This window comes from Cladophialophora immunda (genome assembly GCF_000835495.1).
Source record: "Cladophialophora immunda strain CBS 83496 unplaced genomic scaffold supercont1.4, whole genome shotgun sequence".
NCBI lineage: Eukaryota > Fungi > Ascomycota > Eurotiomycetes > Chaetothyriales > Herpotrichiellaceae > Cladophialophora > Cladophialophora immunda.
The window spans coordinates 2,178,446-2,204,807 of record NW_015622544.1 but is presented as its reverse complement, the minus strand read 5'-3'; the positions used below and the strand labels follow the sequence as shown (position 1 = coordinate 2,204,807).

At 54.9% G+C, this 26,362-nt stretch overlaps 6 protein-coding genes across 6 annotated transcripts; 3 read left to right on the top strand and 3 right to left on the bottom strand.

Moving 5' to 3' along the window:
• Positions 1-18: 18 nt before the first annotated feature.
• PV07_07156 (uncharacterized protein) lies at positions 19-474 on the bottom strand. The gene has a single exon (XM_016394215.1). It carries the CDS (start codon positions 428-430, stop codon positions 47-49), a length of 384 nt encoding a protein of 127 aa, XP_016247634.1. The 5' UTR covers positions 431-474; the 3' UTR covers positions 19-46.
• PV07_07155 (uncharacterized protein) lies at positions 452-2,800 on the bottom strand (the record flags this gene model as incomplete). The annotated part of the gene is made up of 1 exon (XM_016394214.1): positions 452-2,800. The coding sequence occupies one exon, from the start codon at positions 2,798-2,800 to the stop codon at positions 881-883; it is 1,920 nt and encodes a 639-aa protein (XP_016247633.1). The 3' UTR covers positions 452-880.
• A 294-nt stretch (positions 2,801-3,094) lies between these two features.
• PV07_07154 (uncharacterized protein) lies at positions 3,095-4,604 on the top strand. Its single transcript, XM_016394213.1, has 4 exons — positions 3,095-3,584; positions 3,638-3,896; positions 3,955-4,039; positions 4,109-4,604. The coding sequence occupies exons 1-4, from the start codon at positions 3,311-3,313 to the stop codon at positions 4,550-4,552; spliced, it is 1,062 nt and encodes a 353-aa protein (XP_016247632.1). The 5' UTR covers positions 3,095-3,310; the 3' UTR covers positions 4,553-4,604.
• Positions 4,605-8,516: 3,912 nt separating this feature from the next.
• Positions 8,517-9,814, top strand: PV07_07153 (chlorophyll synthesis pathway protein BchC; the record flags this gene model as incomplete). Its single annotated transcript, XM_016394212.1, has 4 exons — positions 8,517-8,655; positions 8,742-9,433; positions 9,510-9,615; positions 9,669-9,814. The coding sequence occupies 4 exons, from the start codon at positions 8,517-8,519 to the stop codon at positions 9,812-9,814; spliced, it is 1,083 nt and encodes a 360-aa protein (XP_016247631.1).
• Positions 9,815-10,140: 326 nt separating this feature from the next.
• PV07_07152 (uncharacterized protein) lies at positions 10,141-12,221 on the bottom strand (the record flags this gene model as incomplete). The annotated part of the gene is made up of 6 exons (XM_016394211.1): positions 10,141-10,430; positions 10,597-10,846; positions 10,903-11,070; positions 11,150-11,298; positions 11,418-11,837; positions 11,934-12,221. 6 exons carry the CDS (start codon positions 12,219-12,221, stop codon positions 10,239-10,241), a joined length of 1,467 nt encoding a protein of 488 aa, XP_016247630.1. The 3' UTR covers positions 10,141-10,238.
• Positions 12,222-20,843: 8,622 nt separating this feature from the next.
• Positions 20,844-21,928, top strand: PV07_07151 (uncharacterized protein; the record flags this gene model as incomplete). Its single annotated transcript, XM_016394210.1, has 3 exons — positions 20,844-20,943; positions 20,998-21,128; positions 21,179-21,928. The coding sequence occupies 3 exons, from the start codon at positions 20,844-20,846 to the stop codon at positions 21,926-21,928; spliced, it is 981 nt and encodes a 326-aa protein (XP_016247629.1).
• Between the last annotated feature and the right edge of the window lie 4,434 nt (positions 21,929-26,362).

The window sequence follows — 26,362 nt, the reverse complement described above, 5'->3', positions numbered from 1 at the left end:
TGGTATGAGCAAAATTCTTGTCGATCAATGGTTTTTCCGTACATGATCAAAGGCTCGATTCTCCTGCATGAATAGAACAACATGGTCGATGCTTGCGAGGGAGTCTGCGTACACCCCGCTTCCGAGGATGCCAGTGGCAAGCACAACGTACAGGCTGGATGACAATCGCATGATGGCTGTTGTAGTTGTCGACGGTCCACTCAAGCCCATTTTGCGACGAACGGGAAGAGATACTATATAGCGGTTCATTCCAGTCTTGTCCACTGGATGGGCTATTCCGCCCAATACCTCGTTCCTTTCCATGGTCGGAGCTGTGACTACCTATCAATGGGCGTGAATTGGCAAGCACGCGTATCCCTCCCATGCACGTGGTGCTGTCGACTGCCGCTGGCGGCACGACATGAGCCAGAGACGAGGCTGCGGGCTTCATGCCGAAATCACCTTACCGAGCAGCTGGATTGAGGTGGAAAGCGCACAATGTGACGATAGGGAAAATTGTCGTGGAACCAGAATTGGCTCTAGGCAAGATATGCAGATTCGCTGGTGTCTAAATTGCCAGATTTGCAAACACGTTGTGGCGGCGCCGAGCTTCATTCGCTTGTCCAACCAAGCGGACATCGACGCAGCAAGCTTCATCCGGCCGGTTTGCAGCAACAGGAAGCCGACTCGAATCCTTTCAGATGATAACCAATGGGGGAATACATCCAGCGTGCGCGTCCTTGCCTGCGTTAAGTATGTGCCGGTGCATCGTCAGGGTATTTCCTGCGTAGGAGTGGAATCAAGGAGGTCGAGGTCGACTTAATGGTCGATGCCGAAACCGACTAGAGATGCGTCTTGCATGTCGTTGAGCTGGCCGAGACAAGGCTAAGCACCGGGCATATCAACTAATCTCCCAGCTCATAGCCATCCCACTCCCCAAGTGCCATCCGACATGACAATGCATCATCCAGGTACCCTTGTTGTCGGCTCGGAACCTGATTACGACGTAGCCTCTTTGGGGAACGAAGACCGTGTCCTTCATCACTGGGTTCTCCAAATTGTACAGACCAGCAGGTGACTCTGACGGCAGGCTGCTGAACGGATCATAATTGTACATACCAGTGCCTCCTGCGGTGAATGGCGGCTTATCACTGCTCCATGGAATTGGAGGAGGGAACACGGAGACGACGTAGAAGGAGTAGCCATGCAGATGGAATGGATGGCCACCATCGTCAAGATTGTTGATGACGATTTCCACCCAGCCGGCAGCACCGTCCTTGGCTAATGGGATGTGAGGCGAAAGTTGGTTCGAATCATATCGTTCTCGAGCCAGGGAAAGCAAAGGTGGCGATTGGGGCGACCAACTGGTGTGATTGATAAATCCCATCGGGATGTTGTGGTGCCTTGCCAATTTGAGTGTCGTCGTGTAAATGACAAACTTCAACGACTCATCTGCCCACGCAATGGGAAGGCTGTGGCTCGGCAGGGCGGCCTGGAGGTTGTAGTACTGGAGCTCTGGTTGAAGGACTTGTCTCTGTTGAGTAGACTCGGACTCTGTCTCGACAGGAAACTTCTGTAGTGGATCGAGGGCCGGGTTTGGGTACTTGAAGTTCTCATCGTCCATTTCGATTTCAAGATAACGGTGACTGTCGGATACCCCTGTCTGCAGGATTACATCCACTCTCTCTCCAGGGTAGAGGATCCCCATGCCTTGAACCTCGGTCATCGTGATGTCGTGACCGCCGTCGACCTGAAAAGGGGAGAAGCTGGCGTTATCCATCCTCATCGAGAAACCAGTCAAGGAGCCCGTATTGACCAGGCGAAGGCGATAGCGCTTGTCGTTTTCAATGTGTAGGACAGGGAGATCGCCCCTTTCGTTCGACGGGATGCAGTCCAAAGGCCTTGCAGGCACCGCCATGTCACAAGAAAAACGTCCCTTGCCGTTAATGACCAGAGAGTCGGGCACTGGCTCATTCCCAAAGGATCGAGAGTTCATGTACCACCGGAGTACTTCAGTGCTTGGCCGATGATACCAATCACCTACCAGCAGCAGAATTTCTTCGTCATAATGATATGTGTCTTTCTCGCTAAGCTGAGTGAGTGGTCGATGGATCACAAGACCGCCATACAGACCGTCGTCCCGCTGTGTCTTTTCGTGGCCATGGTACCAGAAGGTGCCGAATTCTTCCTCCCCAATGGTGTAATTGTACAAGTAGCTCGCCCCACTTGGGATTGGGTCCTGGGTCAAGCCCACAGCGCCGTCCATGTCGTTTGCACCCTCCATTCTCAAGCCATGCCAATGGATGGCCAGACCCTCATCCCTCAGAAGATTGCTGACATTGACCATGATTCGATCGCCTGAGCGAGCCTCAATTGTCTCGCCTGGAAATTGGCCGTTGATGAGATATACTTCTTTGCGAACGCCGTCTGGGTATCGGTAACTCTTGGTGACCTCCCAATCGAAGGTCAGCGTTGTTGGTGGGCGGCCAATATGGGCATCGGGGTGAAGTTTTGTTGCGATATCGCCAGCGGTCTGTGTTTGGTGCTGCATGCCATGCTCCCGGAGCGGATTTTGGATTCTTTTAAGCAACCATGAACCGCCGCCTAGTTGATCGAGAAGTAATGCCGACACGAGAAGAAAGAGCAACAGGCCAGAGAATAATCTAGCCGTCTTGAACTCCCGAGACGGTGCCTCGAGAGTCGTCGGAGATCGCTCCTTGGCTGTATTCGTCGACACTGTGGGCGCTGAAGCGACAGCATCATGAGGGTCATCTGGTTTCACACCTCCAGCTTTACGCCTCCTAGAGTTTGTCCTCTCCATACTATTGAGGTCAGATTGAGGCTGTCGAAGTGCCCATAGCCTAAAGGAAGATGCGTCAGCATCATAAGTGCCTTGATGTGGTTGGTGAATAGGCTCTGGGCAGCCATAGACCGGGATGAAAGGCGAGGCTCCCTGAAAAGGGTCTCGCTTCTGTTAGACGGCCAGCTTCCAGGCTATTCGTAAGGACTTTTCCCATGCCGTTCATCTCCGTCGTGATGGTCGGATCCGGGTCAACTTCGCTGAATGACAAAGCCAGAATTTCTCGAAATCGAACATCTCTCGTTGAAAATATCACCAATGTCCAGCGCCTTTCTGAAACCATGAGCTAAGCAAGGCTTCAACTTCTGTCTGAAGATGCTGCAAATCATCAAGACAGGCCACTAATCTGAAGAATGCAAACCGGTGGAGTTCACAGACGTCCAGGTGCGTGGGATACATAATGCTGTTGTCCCTCAATCCAGAACCACTCTGCCCTCCAAACCGCATTCAAGGAAGCCCCTGCACTGAAAGATGTCTACATCGCTGCGCAACTTTGGTCTGATCAGGGAAGGGACGGGGTGCGCTGTTCTAAAGCCCATTCCGGTCCCCAAGTTGGAAGCCGACTACATCTTGGTTCGAACTGTAGCAATCGCGCTCAACCCCACCGACTGGACCAGTCTGGACGCCGTCGGAAATGACGGAACTATTGTGGGATGTGACTACTCTGGGATCGTCGAAGAGGTGGGAGAGGCCGTGAAGGACCGGTTCCAAAGGGGCGACCGTGTGGCTGGCTTTGGCCACGGAGGTGCATCCACGATCCATCCATTTCGTCCTGTGTGGGCTGACACCATTCCGCAGCCAATGACTTCAACCCGCAGAATGGCGCTTTTGCAAGGTATATCGCCGTCAAAGGCCATCTGCAAATGCACATACCTGAAGGAGTGACCTTTGAAGCGGCGTGTACCGTCGGCGTCGGAGTGGCGACCGTGGGCTTTGGGCTATACAAGATCCTGCAACTTCCTCTTCCCGGAGAAGGCAAGGATGCCGAGGCCGGTGTGATTCTCATTTACGGAGGAAGCACGGCAACCGGAACACTCGCTATTCAGTTCGCACACCTGTGAGTACTTTTGACGCCGCTAAGGATTTGGGCGTCGCCACTCACTTAGCTTCTCCAGTTCGGGCCTGGACGTCGTAACCACCTGCTCTCCAAAGCATTTTGAGATGGTCAAGGCCCTGGGTGCGTGCCAGGCATATGACTACGTAAGTCGGACGGCCATATTCTCCCTGTTCCTGCCATGTCCCCCTTTGACAAGGGCTCATTGTCTCCAGCATGATCTCAATGTCGGCGGACAGATCAAGGCCGTCACAAATGGCAAATTGGAGACCGTTTTCGACACGGTCGCCACCCAAGAGACAGCGAAGATCTGTGCAGAGGCATTCGGCGATGCGGGGGGAGTGTATTGCAATGTCCTAGACGTGGACTGCCCCCATCCGAACGTCCGATCGGAGTCCTTCCTCGGCTACAGCCTTTCGGGCGAGCCTTTCATCTATGAAGGAGAACTCTTCGAAGCACACCCAGACCATTTGGTCTTTGGTTCCTCCTTTGCTCGAGTCGCCGAAAGGCTTTGGCGTGAAGGAAAGTGGACGCCGCATCCGCAGCGCATAGAGCGTGGCGGCCTCCGCGGTGTCACCAATGGAATGCAACAAATGAGAGAAGGGAAGGTCAGCGGTGAGAAGCTCGTTTATGTCATCGAGGAGACAGAATGGCCTTGAGATGTTCAACTTTTGTCCAAGATTTTGAAATTCATATCGTCTCTCCAGCCAACGAAAAGCTCTGTGATCTTGATGCGTCGATAACTCTCGTCAAAGTTTCGGTTTTCTCACCAGAACAAAATCATGGTCCAATGTCCAGAACCCGGTCGTTTTCTTACCCTGCGCGTCGACTCGTTCCAGCATCTCAATCCCAAACTGCTTCGCCAGCTTACCATCTTCCGACCATCCAAACTGCTTGATGAGACTCTTTTTCACCCCAAAGACCGGGTCCAGCGCCACATTCTTGCTATCATTGGAGTACAATGCCGTGGTAAGTCGGACGCACTCTGGGTGCTGCAGCACAAAATGCTTTCGCGTGACAAGTGGCGTCAGCATCACCTTGGTACAGTTGCAGGAGTTAAGTGAAAAGACATACCACGTGAGCCGGCCGCACATTCGATCTGTTCAGCAGTCGGAGCAGAACACCCACTGGCCCATCGTACGGAATCGGATAATCGACCGCCCTGACGCCGACCAGGGCAAACCTGCCTGCTTCGTCCGTGTGGAAGATGCCCCGACAGTCTGGTTCGTCCTTTTCGGGATCCTGCATGTCGTAAAAGCCATTTCCGTTCGTTTCCCACACATCCACCAAGGCACCGGAGAGCGGATTCCTGTCGGTGTCAGAGACCGTGCCACGGATGAGCATGGGCTCTCCGATAGCTCCCTTGGATGCGATGGATTGGCCATTCTCGAACTCGTGGGCTTCGTTGTGGAAGGGTCCGAGAACCGACGACTCGGTGGCCCGCGGAGCAGTGGGATTGTTGATCGCGTCGACCAGAGCCGATATACCCAGGACATCCGAGAGGAGGATCATTTCCTGTCGGTCTGGGGTGCAAAATTGCCCTACCTGCGAAGACAATACTCAGTCGACCTTGCATCTGGGGGTGGATGGAGAGCACGGAGTGTGGTCTATACAAACCTCGGTAAGGTATTGCCATGCCGCCTCCCACTCGGCGGTGGTCAGTTTCGTGTCCCGGACGAAGTCGTGCGAGTACTGGATCAGCTTTGCGACGACGAACTTCACCCGCTCGTCGCTGATGTTGGACCCGAGTTTGATGACATGGGGTGTCAAGTTCTCAATCGTCAAGTCGTCCGGGGAAGTCGTCCTACCATTTGCGGTCGCCATGCTTCGCGAGCTCCAATTTCACATCAAAGTCCGTATAGCCCGTAGCAACAAGAAGCACCAGCACCAAGTACAAGCAGAAACGACGAGGGCTGAAGCTCTCTCTTTATGAGCTTCCCATCAACCCTGTAGAGGCAACAAGTGAGACCCGGGGCCACGGGCGAAATAGAGAATGCCGGATGACATTGCGTCTCATCGCACGAAGCGCCTTCGAGGCCCTTGACTTGGCAATCAGAAACCTCGATGCGGAAGTACGCCGTTGCCCCTTTTGGACCGGTTTCCTGGGGGCCAAAAAGTGAGGCGGGGGAATCGGAATGTTCCGAGAATCGACCAACGTATCCTTGACTGCGACATCGTCGGTGATATGTAATCCAAGTAATAGAGAAGCCATGGACGGGATGGAGGGGGGTTATTCCGTGCTTCAGGATGACTGTTTTGCATTAATCCTTCTAAGCATTACCCCGTGTTCCATTTGTGAGCATGCGTACTCCAAGCGATGGCTCTTCGTTCAGGTTGCCCTCGTGGGCGAACAGACATCAGACTACCAAAAAGAATAATGGGATTGGTTACGCAGCGGGCGATGCAGGCTCCGCATATCATATATTGGGTGACAGTGTCTTTACATACGTCTTTGGAGATTCCCGGTGGATGCAACCTCCCGTCTCACTACAACTGCCTTGTTTCCAACTGAGTGGCTGATTTCAGCTTACAGAAGCGCCTGAGGTGCCTTGAACTCTTCTGGAATGCCCATGAAGCCATGGAAGCGCGCGTGGGGGTCGTATTTCTGGCGAATCTTCTCCAGACGAAGATATGCCTCCAGGGTCATGAACCTCGAGGGCCTGACGGCCAGGTTTTCATCGCCCAGCTGCGTGCCCAGGGCTTGGGGGGCTATCGAGTCCATGCAAGAGCTGACTAGATGGCTGTAGGCCTCGTCTTGGGACGAATCGCAGTAGATGGCAAAGTAGCTGATGTATACCTTTGCCTCGAGCGAGAAAGCCATGTCAGGCAGGCGATTGTTGGTCTCGTCCCGACCCCAATACAGGAGGTAGAGATGCGAGGGCGCCGGGGCAAGTTCCCGCACCATCCTGTGGATGCCCGGCAGCACTGACCGGATAGGGGCGGCCATCCATACGTTGTCCACCTTGTACCGGTGTCCGCTCAGCTCGAGGATGTCACCAATGCTCTCGACCAGAGTGGCCAAGTCGATCGGCTCGAACAGGAAACTCTGGACCGCTTCCTTGACGATAGCCACATCGTGAAACGCTTGCAGCTTGCTCCGCGCATCGGCGGTGGTTGCGGCGAGACAATCCAAACGAAGCAAGATGGTCAGCCCCGGCACGCCCTCCTGGTCGTGGCCGATGAAGAGTGAGACCTCGAGGTCGCGGGGGAAGGAGTCCTGGAGATCCTCGATCTGGATCAACAGCCGGTCCAGCGTGACGATCGGGAAGAAGAAGCGGCTGTGCATCATGGCTCCTGGGAGCGGATGAAGCTGGAGATAGAAGCGTGTCACGACAGCAAAAAAACCATGTCCGGATCCTCTCGCCGCCCAGTATAGATCTGGGTGGGAGACGGCGTCGGCGTGCACAATCTCCCCTTGGGCGGTCACGACGTCGACCCCCAACACATTTTCGCAACCCAGACCCGTCAATCTCGAATTCCAGCCCAGGCCGCCCTGCAAAAGGTAGCCGCCGAGCCCGACCGTCGGGCAGTGCCCGCCAGGAAACATCAACCCGAACGCGGCGGCCTGTTTGTTGAGCGCGCCCCCGAAGCATCCTGGTCCGGCGACTGCGGTGCGCGTCTCCGGATCGACCGAGGCCTCGTTGAGCGCGGAGAGGTCCAGAAGGAGACCATCCTGCCTCAGGAACGACGACGACCACGAGTGGCCACCCGACCGAATCCCAATCTTCATGCCATGGGCAGCGGCGTACTGGACGGTGCGCACCACGTCTTGTTCGCTGCCCGCTTGCACAATGACCTCCGGATACCGGTCAGGCTTGAGGCCGTTCCACACTGTCTTGGTTCGGGCCTCCTCATACCCAGCTTCGCCTCGGAAGAACACCGGACAATCAACATCCATATCTTTGCTTTTTGTGCCACCCAAACCCCGAGCGTCTTGTTGTCGTCTAGGAGCTCCAAGGGAGCAGCTTCTCCGAAGGGGTTGCCCAGATTCCTTTGCATAAGATGTCTGTATCAATGTTTCGAGGGGGAGAATGTAATAGCTTAATCCAGGAGGGGAAAAGAGAGACAATGGTAGCCACAGGTATGCAATATCTTATCAGCTTCCAGTGTGCATAGATTCAGGCCTGTTTCTGCTCGAGAATAATTTTCTCCTAGAATTGCCTCCAATGGTATATTCTCGTAGCCGGCAGACTTCTGGCCATCCGGCCATGTACGCATGGGGTATTCTGGCCGAGTTCTCTGGTGCTGTCATCCTCCACAGACCCAACTGGCTCCCCAGCATCTTGATTCATATCAGCAGATTACCGCTCGTGATGGGGAAAAACACCAGAAGAATTGTCCGGGGTGGGGAGAAACCTCCGCGATTCACTCCCGTATCCGAGGCACGGGCTTGGCCAAATTCGCGAAACAGGTTACCTGGGTCGGATGTGCGAGAAAAGAGCAACAAGAACTGATGTTCGGAAGAAGAAGAGATCAGCCCTAAGCAAAGCACAGATGCTGAGAGGGTGAGGTGACTGGGCTGAGACCGTGTTCCTCAAGCAGCAGCCCTGCGTTCAACGACAACGGCAACCGAATCCTGCTTAGGGACCTTTTGTCGGGTTTGGTTTTGTTTTCCCCCCAAAAATGCGCGCCGCCATCTATCGAGGAGCCAAGGATATCACGGTGGAAGACAGGCCTTCGCCGTCGCTGGAGGCAGGCCGGGTGCTTGTCGACGTCGAGTGGTGTGGGATCTGTGGCTCGGATCTTCATCTGTGGGAGAAAGGTTTGGGTTCCAGCATGATATAGTTTCTGATGAACGAAGAGAAGTAGAGAACAGGGTTGGCTAATCGACACATCCGTCTCTGCCAGGGCCGGAGCTCTTCGGCGCTCTGACGAAACCCGACACTCCAGGGCCGATGGCGATATCGCTCGGACACGAGTTCTGCGGCAGAGTGCGTGCCGCCAACCCGGGCTCGCGGTTCCGACCAGGCGACAAGGTCATGATCGACCCCCGCCGGCCGTGTAGGCGGTGTATAGACTGCAACGCGGGCCACTCCTACTGTTGCAAAGCCCAAGGCGGGTACGGGTACAACACGCACGGCGGCTTCGCGGAGCAAGTGTCGGTCAGCGAGCGCAACGTGCATCTGCTCCCGGCGAGCGTGTCGCTGGAGTTCGCGGCGTTGATTGAGCCGTTCGCGGTCGCGGTCCACGCGGTGCGAGCAGCCGAGATCCGCGACGCCGATTGGGCGCGGTCGCACGCCTTGGTCCTCGGCGGCGGGCCCCTGGGCTATTGCATGGTGTCGATGCTGAAGGCGGTCGGCGTGCGGACTGTGGTCGTGTCGGAGCCGGCGCAGGTGCGCAGAAACCAAGTGTCCAGACTTGCGGACTGGACGCTGGATCCGCGCACGCAAGACGTCGTGGCCAAGTGCTCCGAGGTCACCAACGGGGTCGGGGTCGATATCGTCTTCGACTGTGCCGGATCCAACGCCGCGGTGCCGACGGGCATGCAAGCCCTGAAGACCATGGGGACGTATTTGAACCTGGCCATGTTTGACGAACCCGTAAGTTTCCAGAAGCGAGGACGCAAACGAATCCCTCGTTGACGGACGGACGGGTTGGACACTGACCAGATCGCAGATGAGCATCCCTGTCTTCCTCATGCTGTCCAAGCAAATCACCATTCGGAACTGCATGATCTACAGCGACGAGGACTTTCAAAGGACCATCGACCTGTTCGCCCAAGGTATGTCTTCTCGCCACAGTCGTCCCGTCTTGACGACTGACACGCTGAGACAGACAAGCTCGTCGGCATCGAAGAGATGGTGACGGCTCGGATCTCGGTTGACCAAGTGGTGGAAAAGGGCTTTGGCGAGCTGATCCGCAACAGAGACCGGCATATCAAGATCCTCATCTCGCCTAAGAAGCCGGACGGGGACGCGTGAAGTTGGAGGCCAAGCACGCATATGAACGAGATAGAGTGGAGGACGCCCACAGAAATGGAGGGCGGAGGGAGTCAAAATGCCCAACGAAGGGAAAAGGGGAGGTTCAGAGCCGAGCTAATCAAGTTGATTGCCACAAGATCAAAAAGCAATGGTTGTGATCCATCGTAGCACCCATGAAGGGTCCGAGCTGCAGAGGTCCCAAAACCTGAGAATGTGTCTCGGCCGTTGAAAAGGTATGCATACATACCGAATTACGGCCACGCAGGGTACAGAGGTGACAAACAGGTCATGTCTAGGATAGTTTCATGGGTTTAAGCGTCATGATTGCAACTTGAGGCCCTGTAGCGAGGAACGCAACTACATGTGGTGTTTCATTTTTCCGGTTCTTCCGCCTCGTCTCAACGTCGTCGCCGGCGCTACTCCCTCACCTCTTCTCGCGAACCTTGAACACGACGGGCATGTTGGTCTGCTTCCAGAAGAAATTGCAGTGCGTGTCCCACTCGGGCTTGTCGCCCGCCCATTGCACGTCCAGATGCCGCAGGATCTGGGGGACGAATTTGCCCATCTCCAGAATCGAAATGTTCTTGCCTATGCACGTGCGGACTCCGTGGCCGAACTGTACGACAAAGGCTATCAGTCAGTCCTGTTGGAATCGAAGTGTGGGTGGTGAGGGATATGACGGAAGGGGAAGAAGGGACTGTTTGGGGGAGAATATGAAAGACCAGGAAGAAGAACGGAGGAAGAATAGAAGGAGAAACAGAGAACACAGATACAGGACTTACCGCCAGGAAGCTCCGTTCCATCACCTTCAGCTGCTCTTCAGACGACTCAATCCACCTCTCGGGTCGGTATAGGTCTGCATCTGGCCCGAACACTCTCTTGTCCGAGTGCAGAACAGGGGCAGATATGAACACGTTGGTGCCGCCGGGTAAGAAGACGCCGCAGATCGTCGCCCCTTCAGCAGGCACGTATCGTTCGAGAGGCAGCCCGACGCCAGGGTGGACGCGCATTGCTTCCTTCATCACGGCTTGTCTGGAAGCAAGACATGAGCCGACGGATCCATCCAAGGCGAATGGGGTGCTACCTACAGATACGGCAGACGCAGACATTCTTCGTATGTGACGTAGGGAGACAGTTTGCCTTCTCGGTCCGCCTCGTCAATTTCCGCCTGCAGTTTCTGGTACACCTGTGGATGTTTCATCAGGTTGTAGAAGATGGCTCGGAGCGAGATCGCCGTGGTGTCGGATCCTGCGATACTGCGTGGCAGGTTTGTATGTCAGAAGAGGACAAGATTCATGACTACCGAGTAAAAAGACGCCTCGACCAGAGACTTACATGTTGTTCGACAGATGATTCACCATGTCCGTCTGAGTGATCTTCCCGTCCTTTTCAGTCTTCTGTCGGATTTGGGCCAGGAAGTCGGTTCGTTGGCCTTGAGATGTTCTGCCCTCGTGGTCGTAGCGGTGGATTTCGTCTTCGGTGATCTTGACCTCGAGGTTTCAGCCTTCGTGGAGCTCGTCCATCGGAAACAGCAGCGGCAGCAACAAAATGGCACAGGACGGAAACCCAAGCATGCACACAGAAAGCACGACAAAGCACACACCTTGAGGAAAGAATACAGGGGATCTGGAACTGTCGCTAGCATCTTGGCCAACCCGACCAAAATCCGGTTGCCCAGGAGATAAGGATGTGCCCATGGGATCTGGCCGATCAGCTTGAGATATCCCTGGACGGCATCGAGATCACTGATCATATTGTCGACGTCGCGGCGTTCGTCCAGGAAACGGAATCTGCGCTGGAACGTGATATAGGCGATCACGTCAAAAGCATAATACTGCAGCCACACGCCCAGGTCGAGCACCTGACCTTCGACCGCGCACATGGCGTCGATGAACAAGCCCGTACATTCGTCGGCGTACGGCTCGTAGTTCTTCATGTTGGTCATGGAGAAGAGCTGGGCCACGGGTCGTTTCAGGTTCTTGTGGTACTCGGGGTCTCGGGTCGAGAACATGCTGTCGATGACCTGCCCATTGTAGAAGACAGCAGCTATGTTTTAGAAAGATGTCTGGATCGTAGTCATTTATTGTCGAATTCCGTCATCCCCAGGGCTTATCCATACCTTGAGAAACTTGGATCCAATGCCATAGATGACGGGGACCATGTCAGGATCTGATACCGAGACTTCGTTGGGCCCAACGCGGACGATCTGTCCATACTTCTCGTGGAGGTTGCGGTAGTGCTTGGGCGCTTCGCCATTGTAGACCAGCGCCACGCGGTAGAAGGAAGAGAATCGAGCCAGCAACGGGCCTGGAATCTCTCTCAACCCTTTCCTGAAAGCGACGTGGAGGTAGCTGATGGCCACCAATGCCACCAGGACGACCGGCAGATAGAGTGTGTATGCTATCATGATGGTGAGAGTGGTGTTAGTGATACGATGAGGGAAGCTAGCAAGGCTCCTCCTCCGTGTGTGTGCGACCAAGCATTATTTCTTGAATCACCAGCAGGAGCATCGGGAGCTTCTCCACGCATTCGACATGGCAACTCACTTACCGAAACCTGACTAGAGTGGCGCTTCCACCTCTCCGCTCGAAAAAAGGATGTGATCGATTGCAAGAACGGCTCGGGAGTTTTCTCGACTCTCGTGTCTCGTGTCCTGCGCCCCGGAAAGCCTGAGGAGCACCAAAAGACTGCCAGGGTGGAGTAGGCAGCACCGAGTACGCCAAGTGCCGTCGTTCAGGCCTGACCACTGGTGAATGTGTGAGGTTTGCCCGGAGTATGTGGGGGAATTCAGCCTCGTTGAAGCGTCCACCAGTGCCCCGACAAGAGTCACCCGGGGAATCCGGGGTGTTGTGTATTTAGTTGAACGCAGAGCCAGGCTCCCATAACCTTGAACTCTTCGGCTGCTTGTGGGTACGGGATCTTCTGGGGTGGGTGAGGTGAGTAATGGCATGATATAAGCCAATATCCACGCCGTCGGTCCTATGGCTGCCGTTCAGCCCTTCCCCCCTGCCGGGAATTTGCACGTTACCAACTCGAATTCTCGGCATTTTGAGATCGAGGACATTTGGGTTCTAATCGAGACACTGTGCCAATTATGCCTCCGGATTCGGATGTGCAGTGCCGTCGACTGGCACAACTTGACCGCTTTTTTTTTTAATGAAGACGACGAATAGACTGAGGCACAGGCAGTCCACAACAAAGATGGCGGAGGAAGGATTGACTGTTCGATACCCGGTACCTTGGCTTGTGGAGGGAGCAGATATTCCAGCGAAGAGTCCTGGTTATGGGTTCAGTGCTGTAACCAAAGACAGTCGTCTCTTGATGCCGCGCAGTCAACCTCAATATCTCGTAGGCCACGAGACATCGAACCTGACTTTGTTCTCCCAGGTAGCTAGAAAAGGCCCGTTACTAGGTTTACTTAAGGGGGCTATGCCAAATCTGAGATCAGAGGAGCATAGAATGGTTAGTTCTTCTCCCCACATTCCACTCATCTCTCCTCTGATATTCTCTCCTCCCTCCGCAACTCCATAAAATACAAACCTCTCCATCCGGGCTGGGGTACCTTCGAGTATCGTCTGTGCTCCGGGCGAGTGGTTCGTCTCTGATTGCGGGGGTTTCCCTGGAATGCCCATGATGATAAGGCTGGGACATGTCAACACCCCAATAAGAGCCATTGCCTTGCTGGTGGTATTCGTTGCTATTCTACAGATTCTCCTGACCCGAATCCAGCATAATGCTAGTCGTCAGTCCAAACCTCAACGCGAAGCTCCTTGAGCAGCTGTCGTGGGGGAACTGGGTATACCTCCCAGTCGCGGTGTTTGTATTCTTCATTGTTCGTTCCATCAAGCGGCGGTATTTCAATGGCTTGACCTCGATCCCCGGCCCTTGGCTTGCATCCGTCACTCGAGCATGGAGGGTCAACGAGGTCTTCGCGGGCCACACGGAGAGGACCGAGCTGGAACTGCATAGGAAATATGGTTAGTGGGAGCTGTCTCCTGGGAACAAACCAAGCATTTCTTTTCTGAGTGGTGGCTGGCCAGGTCCCCTTGTTCGAACAGGCCCCAACGAGGTGACGACCAACGACCCGAAAGCCGTGGAGCTGCTTTACAGCATCTCGAGCAAGTTTCCCAAGGTATCCATCGCCTTCCTTTCCTTTGTCTGCTTCGTCGAAAAAGTGAGAGTTTGTGTGATGACCGTATCCTCATTTCCCAGACCGATTTCTACAGGTTATTCGGCTTCCCCGATGTGTACGGCATCCATCAGTTTTCGGTGCTTGATAATGCCCTGCACAACAAACTCTCGCGACATACGTCGGCAGCCTTCGCCATGACCTCGATCGTCGAGCTCGAGCAATACGTCGATAGCTCCGTCGAGTACTTGGTCACTCGCATCCAAGAGCTAGGCACCAAAGGTATCCCGATGAACATGGCGCAATGGTTCCAGTGGTACGCTTTCGACGTGATCGGTGAATTGACCTTGTCCAAGCGCTTCGGGTTTATGAAGTATGCCAAAGACGTCGACGACTCGACCAAGCTCATCGATACCATCTTATGGTATACCTCGGTGGTCGGTCAAGCCTTTACTTACCACTGGTTGCTTTTGGGCAATCCATTGCTGAAGCTCTTTGTGTCTCCGCCAACCGGAGAACTGATCAACGTCAGCTCGTCATCCCACCGGTCTACTCCACTACTGACAGTGTCGTTAGATGGCGGTCCGCGAGGTCAAGGAAAGACAAGGCAGGTCGACAGACCGAAGAGACCTGCTCTCTCGATTTCTCAAGTCTCACGAGAAGGACCCGGTCGGGTTCAGTATGGACCAGCTCTTCCGCACCTGTACCATGGTGATGTAAGTCGGCCAAAATGCCAAACCGCGCGTTGTCGCTGATTCGATCCACTTACCATATATTTTTTTTCCCCTTGGTTCTAGTGGAGCCGGCTCAGACACCACCGGTATCGCCCTGACAGGCACTCTATACCATCTCCTCAAAAACCCCGGAGCATACAAGCGGCTGAAAGACGAGATTGACGAAGCCGAGAAGAACAAGACACTGTCCCGGTCGGCCAAACTGCGCGAAACCCAGCCTTTGCCGTATCTCCAGGCCGTGATCAAGGAAGGAATGCGCGTCCATCCCTCGGTGGCTTTTATCCTGCCCCGGCACGTCCCGGAGGGCGGCTGCACGATCGCAGGGAAGTTTCTGCCCGCCGGCGTAAGTTTTCTCAGTGTCTCGTGTATATAAAACGTGATACTAATCAGAGACGGCGGCCCGGAACACATAGACACGGATCGGCATGAACCCATATGTGTTGCATCGCGACCAAAGCATCTTCGGGCCCGACGCAGATCTGTTCCGGCCAGAGCGATGGTTCGAGCGAGACGAGAGGCTGATGAACAAGTACATGCTCCAGGTCAGTTTTTTCTCGTCTCGATACTCCTCCAGCTGTCTCCACCTCATTTAACCGAGTATATTACTGTCGACAACTAACGTCCCCATTCTGTGTGTATTTCAGTTCGGTCAAGGCTCGAGAATTTGCTCCGGACGACACATCAGCATTCTCGAGCTGAACAAGACGCTGGTGGAACTGTTTCGCCACTTCGACATGGAACTCGCGGACCCGACGTTCGAGTTGACTTGGACGACCATGTGGTTCATGAAACCTAGCCACCTCCCCGTCATTTTCAAGGCGCGTCACCCCCAGCAGGGCATTTAAGACGACAATCAGGGACCAGACGATTTGAGTTAGTACCTCACAACATCAGGCTCTCGGTAGCAGGAAGGCTGCAATGGAGAGACAAGAACGAGGGCGATTTTGTGGAGACCCATTTTGGGCCAAATGCAATGAAAACACTGAGAGATAAAAGTAGTCGGCGAATACACTAGAAAACTTGCTACTCGACCCCATCCACCTTCTCTGCTCATGCTAACGATGTACAAAGGCATGTTTTTGGGGGGACTTTTGGGTATGTCAGTTCTTCGGTTTCCTCGTCAACCCACACAACATGAGTGTCAGGATAGTGCCTCGATTCCCTGCCTTAACGGCGAAAAGACGGAATATCTCGCCAGTAGTGGCGAATTATTAGGCACTATAGTAGATAAAGGTCTGTCAACCGTGACAATGAGCGAATAAGAACGCACCCAACCCTCATTTGCAGTCGTCCGTGCACAGAAACCCAACTCAGAAGATTTCGAATAGGATGTGATCTTCCAAAATAGTCGGGGAGACTCGCCTATCTCTGTTTGATGATGATGCATGAATGAGCAATTGCAGCATCAAAAAAAAATCACCGGAACAGTAGTTTTATAAAACAGCGAGTTGGATCTGGCGGACGATCCTGGCCCAGGCCATACGAATCTACGATCCTGATGACAAGGGTGGATGGGAGCAATACCGCAAAACGAGCTTAGCAGTGACTACCTTCCCAACCGAAAAATGGCGCATAACCTCAACTAGCAATATCAGTGTGTATCAGTCTCCATCTCAATTCAGTCTCTCTGCCACCGAACAATCCGACACGCCGCGGTACTCGTTGACCGTGGCCTCGACGACCTCGAAGACGGGAATTTCAGCAAGGCGGTCAACGAAAGGATGCAGCGTCGGCAACTTCTGGGCACCCAGGCTTTCGATCTTGAAATCGACGTTTTTCGTTGCAGACACAAACTTGGATTGCAGAGTCGACGCTCCTGGTTCGTCAAGCACGAGCACGTCGTAGTCGGCGTCCGGCTTCCCCTTCCCGCCCGTCGTGGGAATGTACTTGTGAAGAAGTCTGCCCTCGCCGCCGTCACCGCCGCCGTCACCATTAGGCTGGCCAATCGTCTCCTCGACCGTTTCTGGCCTGAGCTCATTCAGCTTGAAGTGCCCCCACTGTGCTCCCTTCCATGACAGGACTGCCTCAAAGGTGGTGTTGGTGCGACGAATGTCCAGGTCAGAAAATACTTTGCCGAAGCCGAGTTCGTCGCGGCCCGTGATGATGGGGTCGGCCATGTTCTCGAACATGATGGGACAGTATGTGCCTTTCCTCCGCCGTCCCTGTGTGTCCTCGTACTGGACACCGTAGATGTATAATGCCAGGAGGTCGTAACCGTGGCCGCTCAGCCAGGCGAGGTTGTGGAACGACTCGATCGAGAACGAAGCATATGCTACGCTGTCGGACAGTATGAAACTGTAGTGGGAGTTGGGGAACAGGGTGCGAAGGAGTGTGGCACTAGTCTTGAACTTGAAAGTCGCTTTGGTGAGAAGCGTCTGGCCCAAAGTCGAGCGGTATGTGGCGCCATCCAACGCCTGACGTGGTCCAGGCAGAGGGCCAAATACGGTCGGTTGTCGCCATCGCAGCCCAGGGCCGAGTTTCTTCCATTTGTAGTCTTGGAGGATCTGTGATGACGCGTGGACTTCGTTGTGGCTGAATCCATATTCGATGTACTCGTGGACTATCACATTGGGTCAGTCCGGCCCATGAGTAGAGACAGGGCGGGAGAATGAGTGTACCTTTCAATTGGTGCACTTTTCCGTCGCTATTAGTATCAATTCCATCGCCTCCAACCAATCGGCTGTACTCTTGGATCGTCGATGACCGGTGGTGTCGGGCTTGGTTGTACAGTTGCAGACGCTCCGGGACTTCTTGAGGAGTGACGTCTTTGTCAAGCATGATGCCGAGTGAAATACCATCTTCGATCGCCATTGCGCCTCCTTGAGCCAAATGAGGCGTGAACGGATGAGCGGCGTCGCCGATGACAGCCAACCGACCCGATACGTAGGTCGAAAGCGTCGGCATGTCATACAGCCGGTACACTTTGAGCTCGGCAGGGTCGACCTTACTCAACAGCTTCACCAAGCTGGGATGGAAGTCTGCGTAAACATCCAGCAGTCTCTCAACCGAGGCGGCGGTCTGATAGTCATCGGAGCTCTCGGACAGTTCGGCAGGGTGGATGCAGACGAAGTTCAATATCTCGTTGTATGAGGTCGAGTAGAGCACAATCTTCCTATCCTCCGAATACCACAGGTCCATGGCCCCGTTGATGTTGACCAGTTTCTCTGTGTCTGGGTCCGCCAGGCCGAGTTTACGCGGCATGGTAAATCGAAAGGCATTGTGTTTGCCTTTGAACGGAGGCGACACCTTGGTGTGGAGACATAATGCCGACCGTGTCTTGGAGTGGACTCCATCTGCGCCTATCAATACATCTGCGGTGCGTTGAGAGCCATCTGAGAGAGTGATTGTGGCTGTCTGGGCGTCAGCTGTCTCGACCCGCGCCGATGTGATGAGTTGAACTGGCTCTCCGGGTCCTTCGATGGCAGCCGCCTTCGCCTTCAGTTGGCTGTGCAGGTGAGCTCGATGCGCCAGAACCCATGCCTGAGGGATTGGTTAGCAAAACACAAACCCTTTCAACCAGAGCTGTGTCAACCTACATCCTGCCATCTATTGCTATCATTGTTGGGCGTAACGCGAAAGGCTTCGTTTTGAGAAGACAGGAACCTCGACTTTAGCCTTTGCGGTCAGTTGAAATGATGACAAGATCATTGCTTGAATAGACGGAAAACCGAACGCACCAACTCCAGTCTGACAGCGCCTGCGTCTCTTGGATCTATCCCAATGTATTTCAAGGCTCCCATCGCATTGGGCGTCATGTGGATCGCGGCGCCGACCTCGTTGGCAAACTTGGACTGTTCATAGACGTCGACATGATGACCTTGGTTGCGCAGCGCAATGGCTGCAGTGAGTCCTCCAATGCCTCCGCCGACGACGATGATCTTCAGACCCTGATTAGGAATATGATGTTGTTGCTTGATCCCATTTGTTCCATTCGATAGGACTGGGATTTCGATGGCTGGGGACATTTTCTGGGCTGGTAGAGGGTGTCACAACTGCGGCTGCGGTCACAGCATCGAGGGTCCAAGCAGTTAATTCGACCGTAGTGGTTCTTCTTTCATGACTGCCCGCAACAGACGAACGGCTGGATATAGTATGTAACCAAGACAGACTAGAATGGGCCATTTTCGTTCTTCCCCAGAGTTTGAGAGTCCGGGAGTTTGCAAGGGAGAATCTCACTGCCCGCTATTAGTTGTGCTGGTAGTAAGGAATGAGTGGTGAGAGTCGGCCAACGGATTTTGAGCCGTTTCTCCATCATCCGATCACCAACACCCCCATACAACATCAGCCTCGAGTTCCATCTCGGCCCTCGTACGCCAAAGGTTCGGGACCAACAACACTGGCCACCCCTGGGCAACACAGCGTCGGATGCTGTCCCTATCGGAATGATATGGCTCCGGACGTGTCACCCACGGAGGGAAGCCGGCTGGTTGGTTACTTCATATCTCTTGAGCACAGTACAGATTGACTGATACTTCCAGACACCAGACCTGTCCCGGAGAGCCGTTTAGGGCGTTTAGAGGCGTCCGGCTATTCGCACATGGCCTCCAACATCGACTGGCCTGAAAGGGACGTGGTTTAGGAAAGTTGAATGGCATCCGTCTCTGTTTGGCTGGGGCCTCACCTTCCCTCCTATCACTCCAAATTCCTTACCGACTGACTGATGCTCAGGCCTGGTTCTGTCTCAGATAACCGTCCGCCCATCATGTCTCAGCCTCACAATACCAGTATCAATAGTCCACTTCGCCCACTACACCGACACATCACGTGGCACAACGAGTCCGGGAAAGCCATCTTCACCGACGCCGTGCCAACTAAGGCACCCTCGGGCGCAGCCATGGAGTTCATGCTCATGGACGCCGCTGACTGACTCCCCGCCAACATGGACGAGAACAAGGACATTGAGACATACACATCGTTCCTGGAAGATGCTCCCACTCTGGTTGTTCCAGGCGGCACCGTCGTACGCACCGTGGACTTTTCACCAGGATACACATCCCCAATGCACAGGACACTATCATGACTTTGGCGTAGTGCTACAAGGCGAGGTAGAACTGATACTCGACCCAGGAGAATCCAGGGTGTTGAAGGCAGGCGACGTGGTGGCACAAAGAGGCACGAACCACGAATGGAGGAACCTGAGTCAAGATTCATGGCTGCGCATGATTTTTTGCATTGCAGAGTGCCGATCCCGTCAAGATCAAGGACCAAGTGCTAGGAGAAGACGAAGGAGGCATTGATAAAACCCCTGGATAGCGACGACTGGGCAGCTATCGTGAATATCACACCAAAATCTAGGTCTTTGTTCGAACGACCTCTAGCCAGTTTCAAGAGAGTATCACCATTCGCCGCCGACCTCGTAGCGGAAAATCCTATCGTTGAGCCGACCGCCCGTCGCTCTCCAGACCCGATTGACGCCCTTGTTGTGGAATATTAGTACACTCGCTGTTCCTGTCGTCGCAGGCAGCACCACTCACTGCAATCACCCACACTCCCAGAAACATTGCGCCGACAATCACCTCTTCGCCCGAACTCGTCCCAGCAGGACGAGCTGACCGCACGCTTCTGTTCGTTTCACGGTAGCCCGGCACTCGACGCCGCGAGCTGTATGCCTCGACTTGCCATTCCCGATGCTGCTCCTGCGTTGTTGTGCTTGAAGCGTTGGCAGGTGGATTTATCGGTCCTCGGGGGTGATGAACGGCCTCCTGCGCCGGTGAGTCTTCTTCGGTCCCTGTGTGATGGACGTTGTAGGCCTGGAGGACATCGTGGATGGACTCGCCCTGGGCGACCTGCGTGGTGGTCGATGTGGCCATGATGGTTTTTGCTAAGGTGAAATCGAGAACAACGACTAACTAGATCCCATTGATTCCCTTCTTGAAAGGAGAAGCCACCCTCTCTTGTCGAAGACCCAAAGCGCTGTCAGCCGACTTTCCCATAGGCGGTGGTCTGCCTCTCCATTCTGTTCTCTGAGCTGCTCTGTCGGTCGTTGTGATGAGTGGAGTGGAACCCTCAGAACCCCCAAAAATGCCGGAGTCACCAAAGGAGTGGAAGGAATCTGGGGCCGCTGAATTTGCCAGACCGGGGCTGGGGGTCGGTAAGAGGTGTTCTTCGGGGCTTGAGTCTCGGGTATTGTGGGATGTAGACGACGACCCCGATTGAAGTTGCTGCCATGGTTGAATCTGTTCCCCGGATTTGTCGTCCAGTTCCACCTCCAAAATCGCCATCACTTCTCAGTGGGATTTCGTTCGAGTCAGGCACGAAAAAGATGGGTACGGTTTTCTGCCAACGTCCCCAAGGGCTCCTTGAGACTGACATGTCAGCAGGAATCACGCCGGTGTATTTCTTTTCGCACGGGTCGACTCGAATGATCGAGGAAGATTGCGAGTCCGGCACGTACTGGAAGCAATGCGGCGATGAGGCTCTCGCGCACGGAGTCAAAGGCATCGTCATGATGGTGAGTCTCCTGGTTGGCGTTACAACAAACCACCTGATAGCAAGTGTCAGGGAGCACATTGGGATTGTGTCGGCGACAAACTTGAAGTGGCGACAAACCCAGCACCTAACAAGTCCTTCTGCCCCTACGCCACGCCATCCATCTACAAGGACTGGAAACCCAACCCGGACCTCGAAACGGCAGAGAAGTGTATCCTGATGCTGAGCGCCGAAGGATTCAACGTGGCCGGCAATCCCAACTTCGACTGGATCCACGACACGTTTCTCATTCTGATCCGTATGTTCCCGGACGCAGCGACGTGTCCACCCACGACTATCATCTCCATGAACGCACGGTACGATCCGCACTACCACGCACAGGTGGGCGCGACGCTCCGCCCGCTCCGTGAACAAGGGTACCTCCTGATCGGGACCGGCGGAGCGGTCCACAACCTGTACCGCAACGAGTGGAAGCCCATGGTGCTGTACAAGGACAGCATGGGCCAGGAGACGCCGCCAGAGACGTGGGCGTTGGATTTCCGACAGGCAGCCGAGGACGCCGTCACGCGCAACACGGGGCCCAGGCTGCGTAAAGCCATGGCGTGGCTGATGAAACACCCCCAGTACCGCGCTGCCCAAGCCACCGACGACCACTGGATGCCAGCCATGTTCTGCGCTGGCGCCGCGGGTCACTTTGACGACGTCAACACCAAGAACCTCCTGGCGGCCGAGACGTGGGAGTTGACCAACATGTGCAACTCGCAATATGTCATGGGCTCTTATGCGGATGACGAGACGAGACAGGTTGCTGTGCGTGGCTGAGAAGGGGGCAAAAATGTAAGGAAGACCCCAATGGAAGAGGCGGTCTAGAAACACAGGGTACCCCGTTTTCTAACGAGATCGAGATATATGTCGTACATACTATAGTTAACCCCCAAGCTGATTGACCCAACATTTCGCTATTGTATGTGTGTGAACGAGGCTTTTTTATTTTATTTTAGGCAAAAGTTCTTGATACTGATCTTGATATTGAAACAGCGGTCTTCCCTTCACTACAAGATCCCGATTCCATATCATACCACCGACAACAGGTGACAGAGAACTGAGTTACCTCAGCTCAAGAAGACTGGGCATCTTGAGATCCAATCCGCCCAGCGCAACCCTGACTCCCCAAGCCGAAGCAGCCAGAACCGACGTCAAGACCACTCCCATCCCAAGTTGAAGTCCGGTCTCGAAGAAATCCTTTCTCTCCCCCAGTCTCTGGCCCGTAGGTCTCAGCGGAGCCTGGACGGCGTCGCTCCACGCCCGAAACCGGTTCTGGTCGATTCCATGGGGCCCGAACACAAACCCGCCGACAGGGCCGAGGATCTGCGATGCGGCCGTCGGCGTCACGATCGCGGGCCTCGCTTCTTCAAACATGTCGGGCGAGTACCGAGCGATAGCCTGTTGTCGGGTGTAGAGTGATGATATAGGCCTCGGTCTAGGTCTGGGCAGCTTAGGGCCGACGAGCAGTTCTTCGGCGAAGGTATTGATCAGGGTCAAGTCCGCGTTGAGGTCGTTGGAGAGGTAGTTTGCTTCGGCCTGCGAGGCGAAGATCAGGACCAGCGAAGGGGTTGGGCTCGAAAACTCGGTCCCGCACACCCCGTCGACGACGCTAATGGCGTCCTCTAGGCTGCTCACCCGGTACAAGACCAGGGTTGGAGTTTGCGAAAAAGGGCTGCCCTCGTCTTGGGCCTGTAGGTGAGTATCCGCACTCGGTCTGCGGCGAGGGAGATCAATCAGCCTATACGGGGGGGGTTGTTTCCTGGGGTTTCTCACCTGTTTTGTAGCGTGACTATTCTCCCTCCTCGTCCCGCCAGCACAACATCGACCGCTGGTGGCTGCTTGGTAGTTGCCACAATTTTCCGTCGCTCGCCGCCAATGTCTACCGCGGTTGTTGTGGCTGTTGACTTGTGGAAAGTCGGGATAGACTTCGCCAAGTGGACCACGTCGGCGCAGAACTGGTCGTGCACGGCTTCGTCGACCAGGACCAGGTCAGGAGCATACGAACTCTTCCCATTCATCGCAAATCTCGCCTCCAGAAGGCTACGCGCGGCCAAGTTGATGTCTGCGGTTCGGTCGACGATAGCGAAGTTGTACGCCGTCGAGGGCGACGTGATCATTTTGACGCCGCCCTGAATGCCCGACAGATCGGCGTGGCGCGTCGACTGGTGCACGACGACACATTGCCGAAGAAAAGCAGCGGGCGGAGACTCCTCAGCCACGGCAAACGTGTCGCGACTCAAGGCTTCGTTCAACACCTTGCGCGCAACACTGGCGGTTCTGCTCCATGTTGCCGGGATCTGGGTGGACAAGTCAGCCGTGCCGCCAAAGCGTCACGGAAACGAAGGACGTTACTTCGGCAACGACGCAATTTCCAGCCGCCATGGCCGCAACGAGCGGCGACAGGATGGAGTAGAGGCTGCTCCTGGACCGATCGGGTCGGATGTAAACGACGCCAAAGCCCGTGAGGCGGTCGAGGCTGTCTCGGCCTCGTTCGACGTTCGACGCGACGGCATTTGCTCGTTCCAAGCTCAGGCCGCCGTACGTGTGGCCCAGCTCTGCAAGACTCAGAGTGTATTCGAAAACGGCCTCTCGCTCCGTGTAGCCATTGTCGTCGATCAGGGCGGCGATCAACAGCGGCTTCGAGGTCAACAGTGCCTCGTGTAGCCGGTGGAATTCGTTCTGTCGATGCCGAACAGACTTTGCAGTCCCTTCAATGTTGGCTGAGAGGATTCGCTGGAAAGACATGATGAGAGCAACTGATCAAGTGAGCTGTTCCAGACGGTAGAGGAAAGGAAGAAAGGGGTCTGTTCGTCAACTCCAGAGCTGTCAACGAAACCAGATGGTCTCCCGCATAAAACTCGGCATCAACACCACCACCACCATCTTCCTTTTGGACCAAGGAAGTCCGTGGACCCCATGGAGACGAAGGGTCCCTTGGGCCGCACGGGGAAACACTCAATATCCCCGGAGCCTGTGACTAGCTCACAAGATACAGTACCAGGGTGGGATCGATGGAGGGAGAGGACCAACAAAGAAACATCCGAGATGGGGGAAAGATACATCCGGACATGGAGCGGCTGAGTCAAGACCATCCATTTGTTACCCCCGTAGCACACAGATATGCAAGGCATGTTCCGTTACTGCTGACTGACAAGGCTGAGAGCTGGGCTCACCGATAGATTGTGTCCGGCACCATCAACAGAACCCCCATGAATTATATCCTGGACTCAATTAACCGGCGAAAACACCAATTCGCCGTTTTCCAGCCATGTCGCTGCGAGCGTCTCACGCCCTTGGGCTGGGGGTGCTGGGTGTCGATGCCTGGTCCGCCCTGGCCTGCCTTGCCCTGTGGCCACAATCGACTCCGCCACTCCACCTCGGCAATTTAACGGAACCCCTACAAATACGAATTGATGCGCATGCCCCACACCACTGGGGGCGGAGGAGGCGGAGGCGGAGTATGGGGTTCGGACGGTGTAGAGAGCCTTGAAGCGCGAGCCTTGTAGGCGAATCCTTGGTTGAAAGGTATTAGTCGGAATATGCTTCCGTTAACGAGAGCCTCCACTCCGCGACCGGTCGATCCGCCTTAGGTTCAGCGACAGCAAGATGCAGGATATCGCGAGACTTCCTGAGGGCTGGAACTGCTGGACGCGTGAACGACGGAAAGAAAATCAATTGACTTCCAGCAAGCCAAGGTTCGGCATATCTACGCCACCGATAAAACCCCAGACCGCGTAAGGTATTCTTTCGACAAGCGATCTCCTCTCCTCACGGGGCTCCTAGACTTTAAATGTAACCCACTCGCATCAGACGCTGCTCACAAAATCGGGTTCAGGCTGGTGTGGAACAATGGTGGTGGTGGTGGTGGTGGTGGTGGTGGTGGTGATGCTTCGCGTGGAGCTCTTCCACCGGCGCCTCCACCCTGTAGTTCATGACGTCGCGCAGGTCTCCGAGGAAAAAACACAGAATACACGCCACGACACCGAAAGCAACGCCGATGATGAAAACCACTCGGAGAGAGTCTGCATAGGCCTGCTGTAGTCCGGCGACGCCGGCTGCGATGATCGCTGGCGTGACCCCTGGGATGCCCGACAAGGCTGCCGTGTCGCTGTTGGCGAGATCCTCAATGAAGGCCGGTAGTGAGGCCGAGGGTAGACCTGCCTCGAGGGCTGCGTCGCCAATCTCCTTGGGCAGGTTTTGGGTCAGCTCTGAACTCAAAGCCGCGGCGTAGATGGCGGTAAACACGCTCGCGGCCACGGCTCTTGAGGTGGTAATCACAGAGGTTGCAGTCGCGATAAACTGGTGCGGCGTGACAAGCTGGACAGTGGCAACGATCAAGATGAGCGGGGCTCCAAACCCAATGCCTGCTAAGCCCCCGAAGACGAGAGAGTTGAGATTGTCGCCGGGTTGAATGGTCGTCCACCCGATGAAGCCGGCCGTGTAGATCACAAATCCCGCAAACAACGGTTCACGCGTCGTACGGAACTTGGAGCTGATAAACCCCCAGAACACTGTCGAAAATGTGGTGGCCGCCCAGAACGGCTGCGCACGGGCGGCTAAGAGGAACGGGTTTTGTTCGAACAGAACGGTGGTTCTGGTTCAGGCTCAGTGGGTTAGCCGCGGAGTGACCATGAGATAGCAAATCTTGGAGATTCAGCTCAGCGGCAACTTACAAGACGGGATAGAAAATGATGAACCCAAATAATTGCAGCGCTTCGATAAACATAAGCACGATGCAGATAGCCAACGTCCGCCCCCGTTGCTTGCCACCTCGGAAGAGATCGTGATGCAAAAACCCCGTCTTGGTGCCTTTCCACTCGTAGATTCCGAATGCTATTAGAACCACAATCCCGATCACCAAGGTCGAGAGGGTCCGGGCATTCGTCCATGCATAGATCCCACCGCCCAGGTTGACGCCAACCAGGAATAAGGTAAGGCCTAGGGTGAGGAGAGTCATCCCTGGAAGGTCGAGAAAGCCCAGCTTTTGCCAAAACGAGAGATGATCCAGACGAGTGTGCCGTTTCGGTGGTCGGTAACCCAAGAAGAGACCAATTGCCGTAGCCCCCCACATTCCGACTTGAATCCACTGTCAAGGTCAGTAATGTCGAGGTCAGAGAGTGAGGGATTCTGTCTGACATAGAACGTGCGCCAGCCCTGATGCGGGTTGTCTCTGGTCAATGCCCCAATACTAAGGGGTCCTGTCGAGGATGC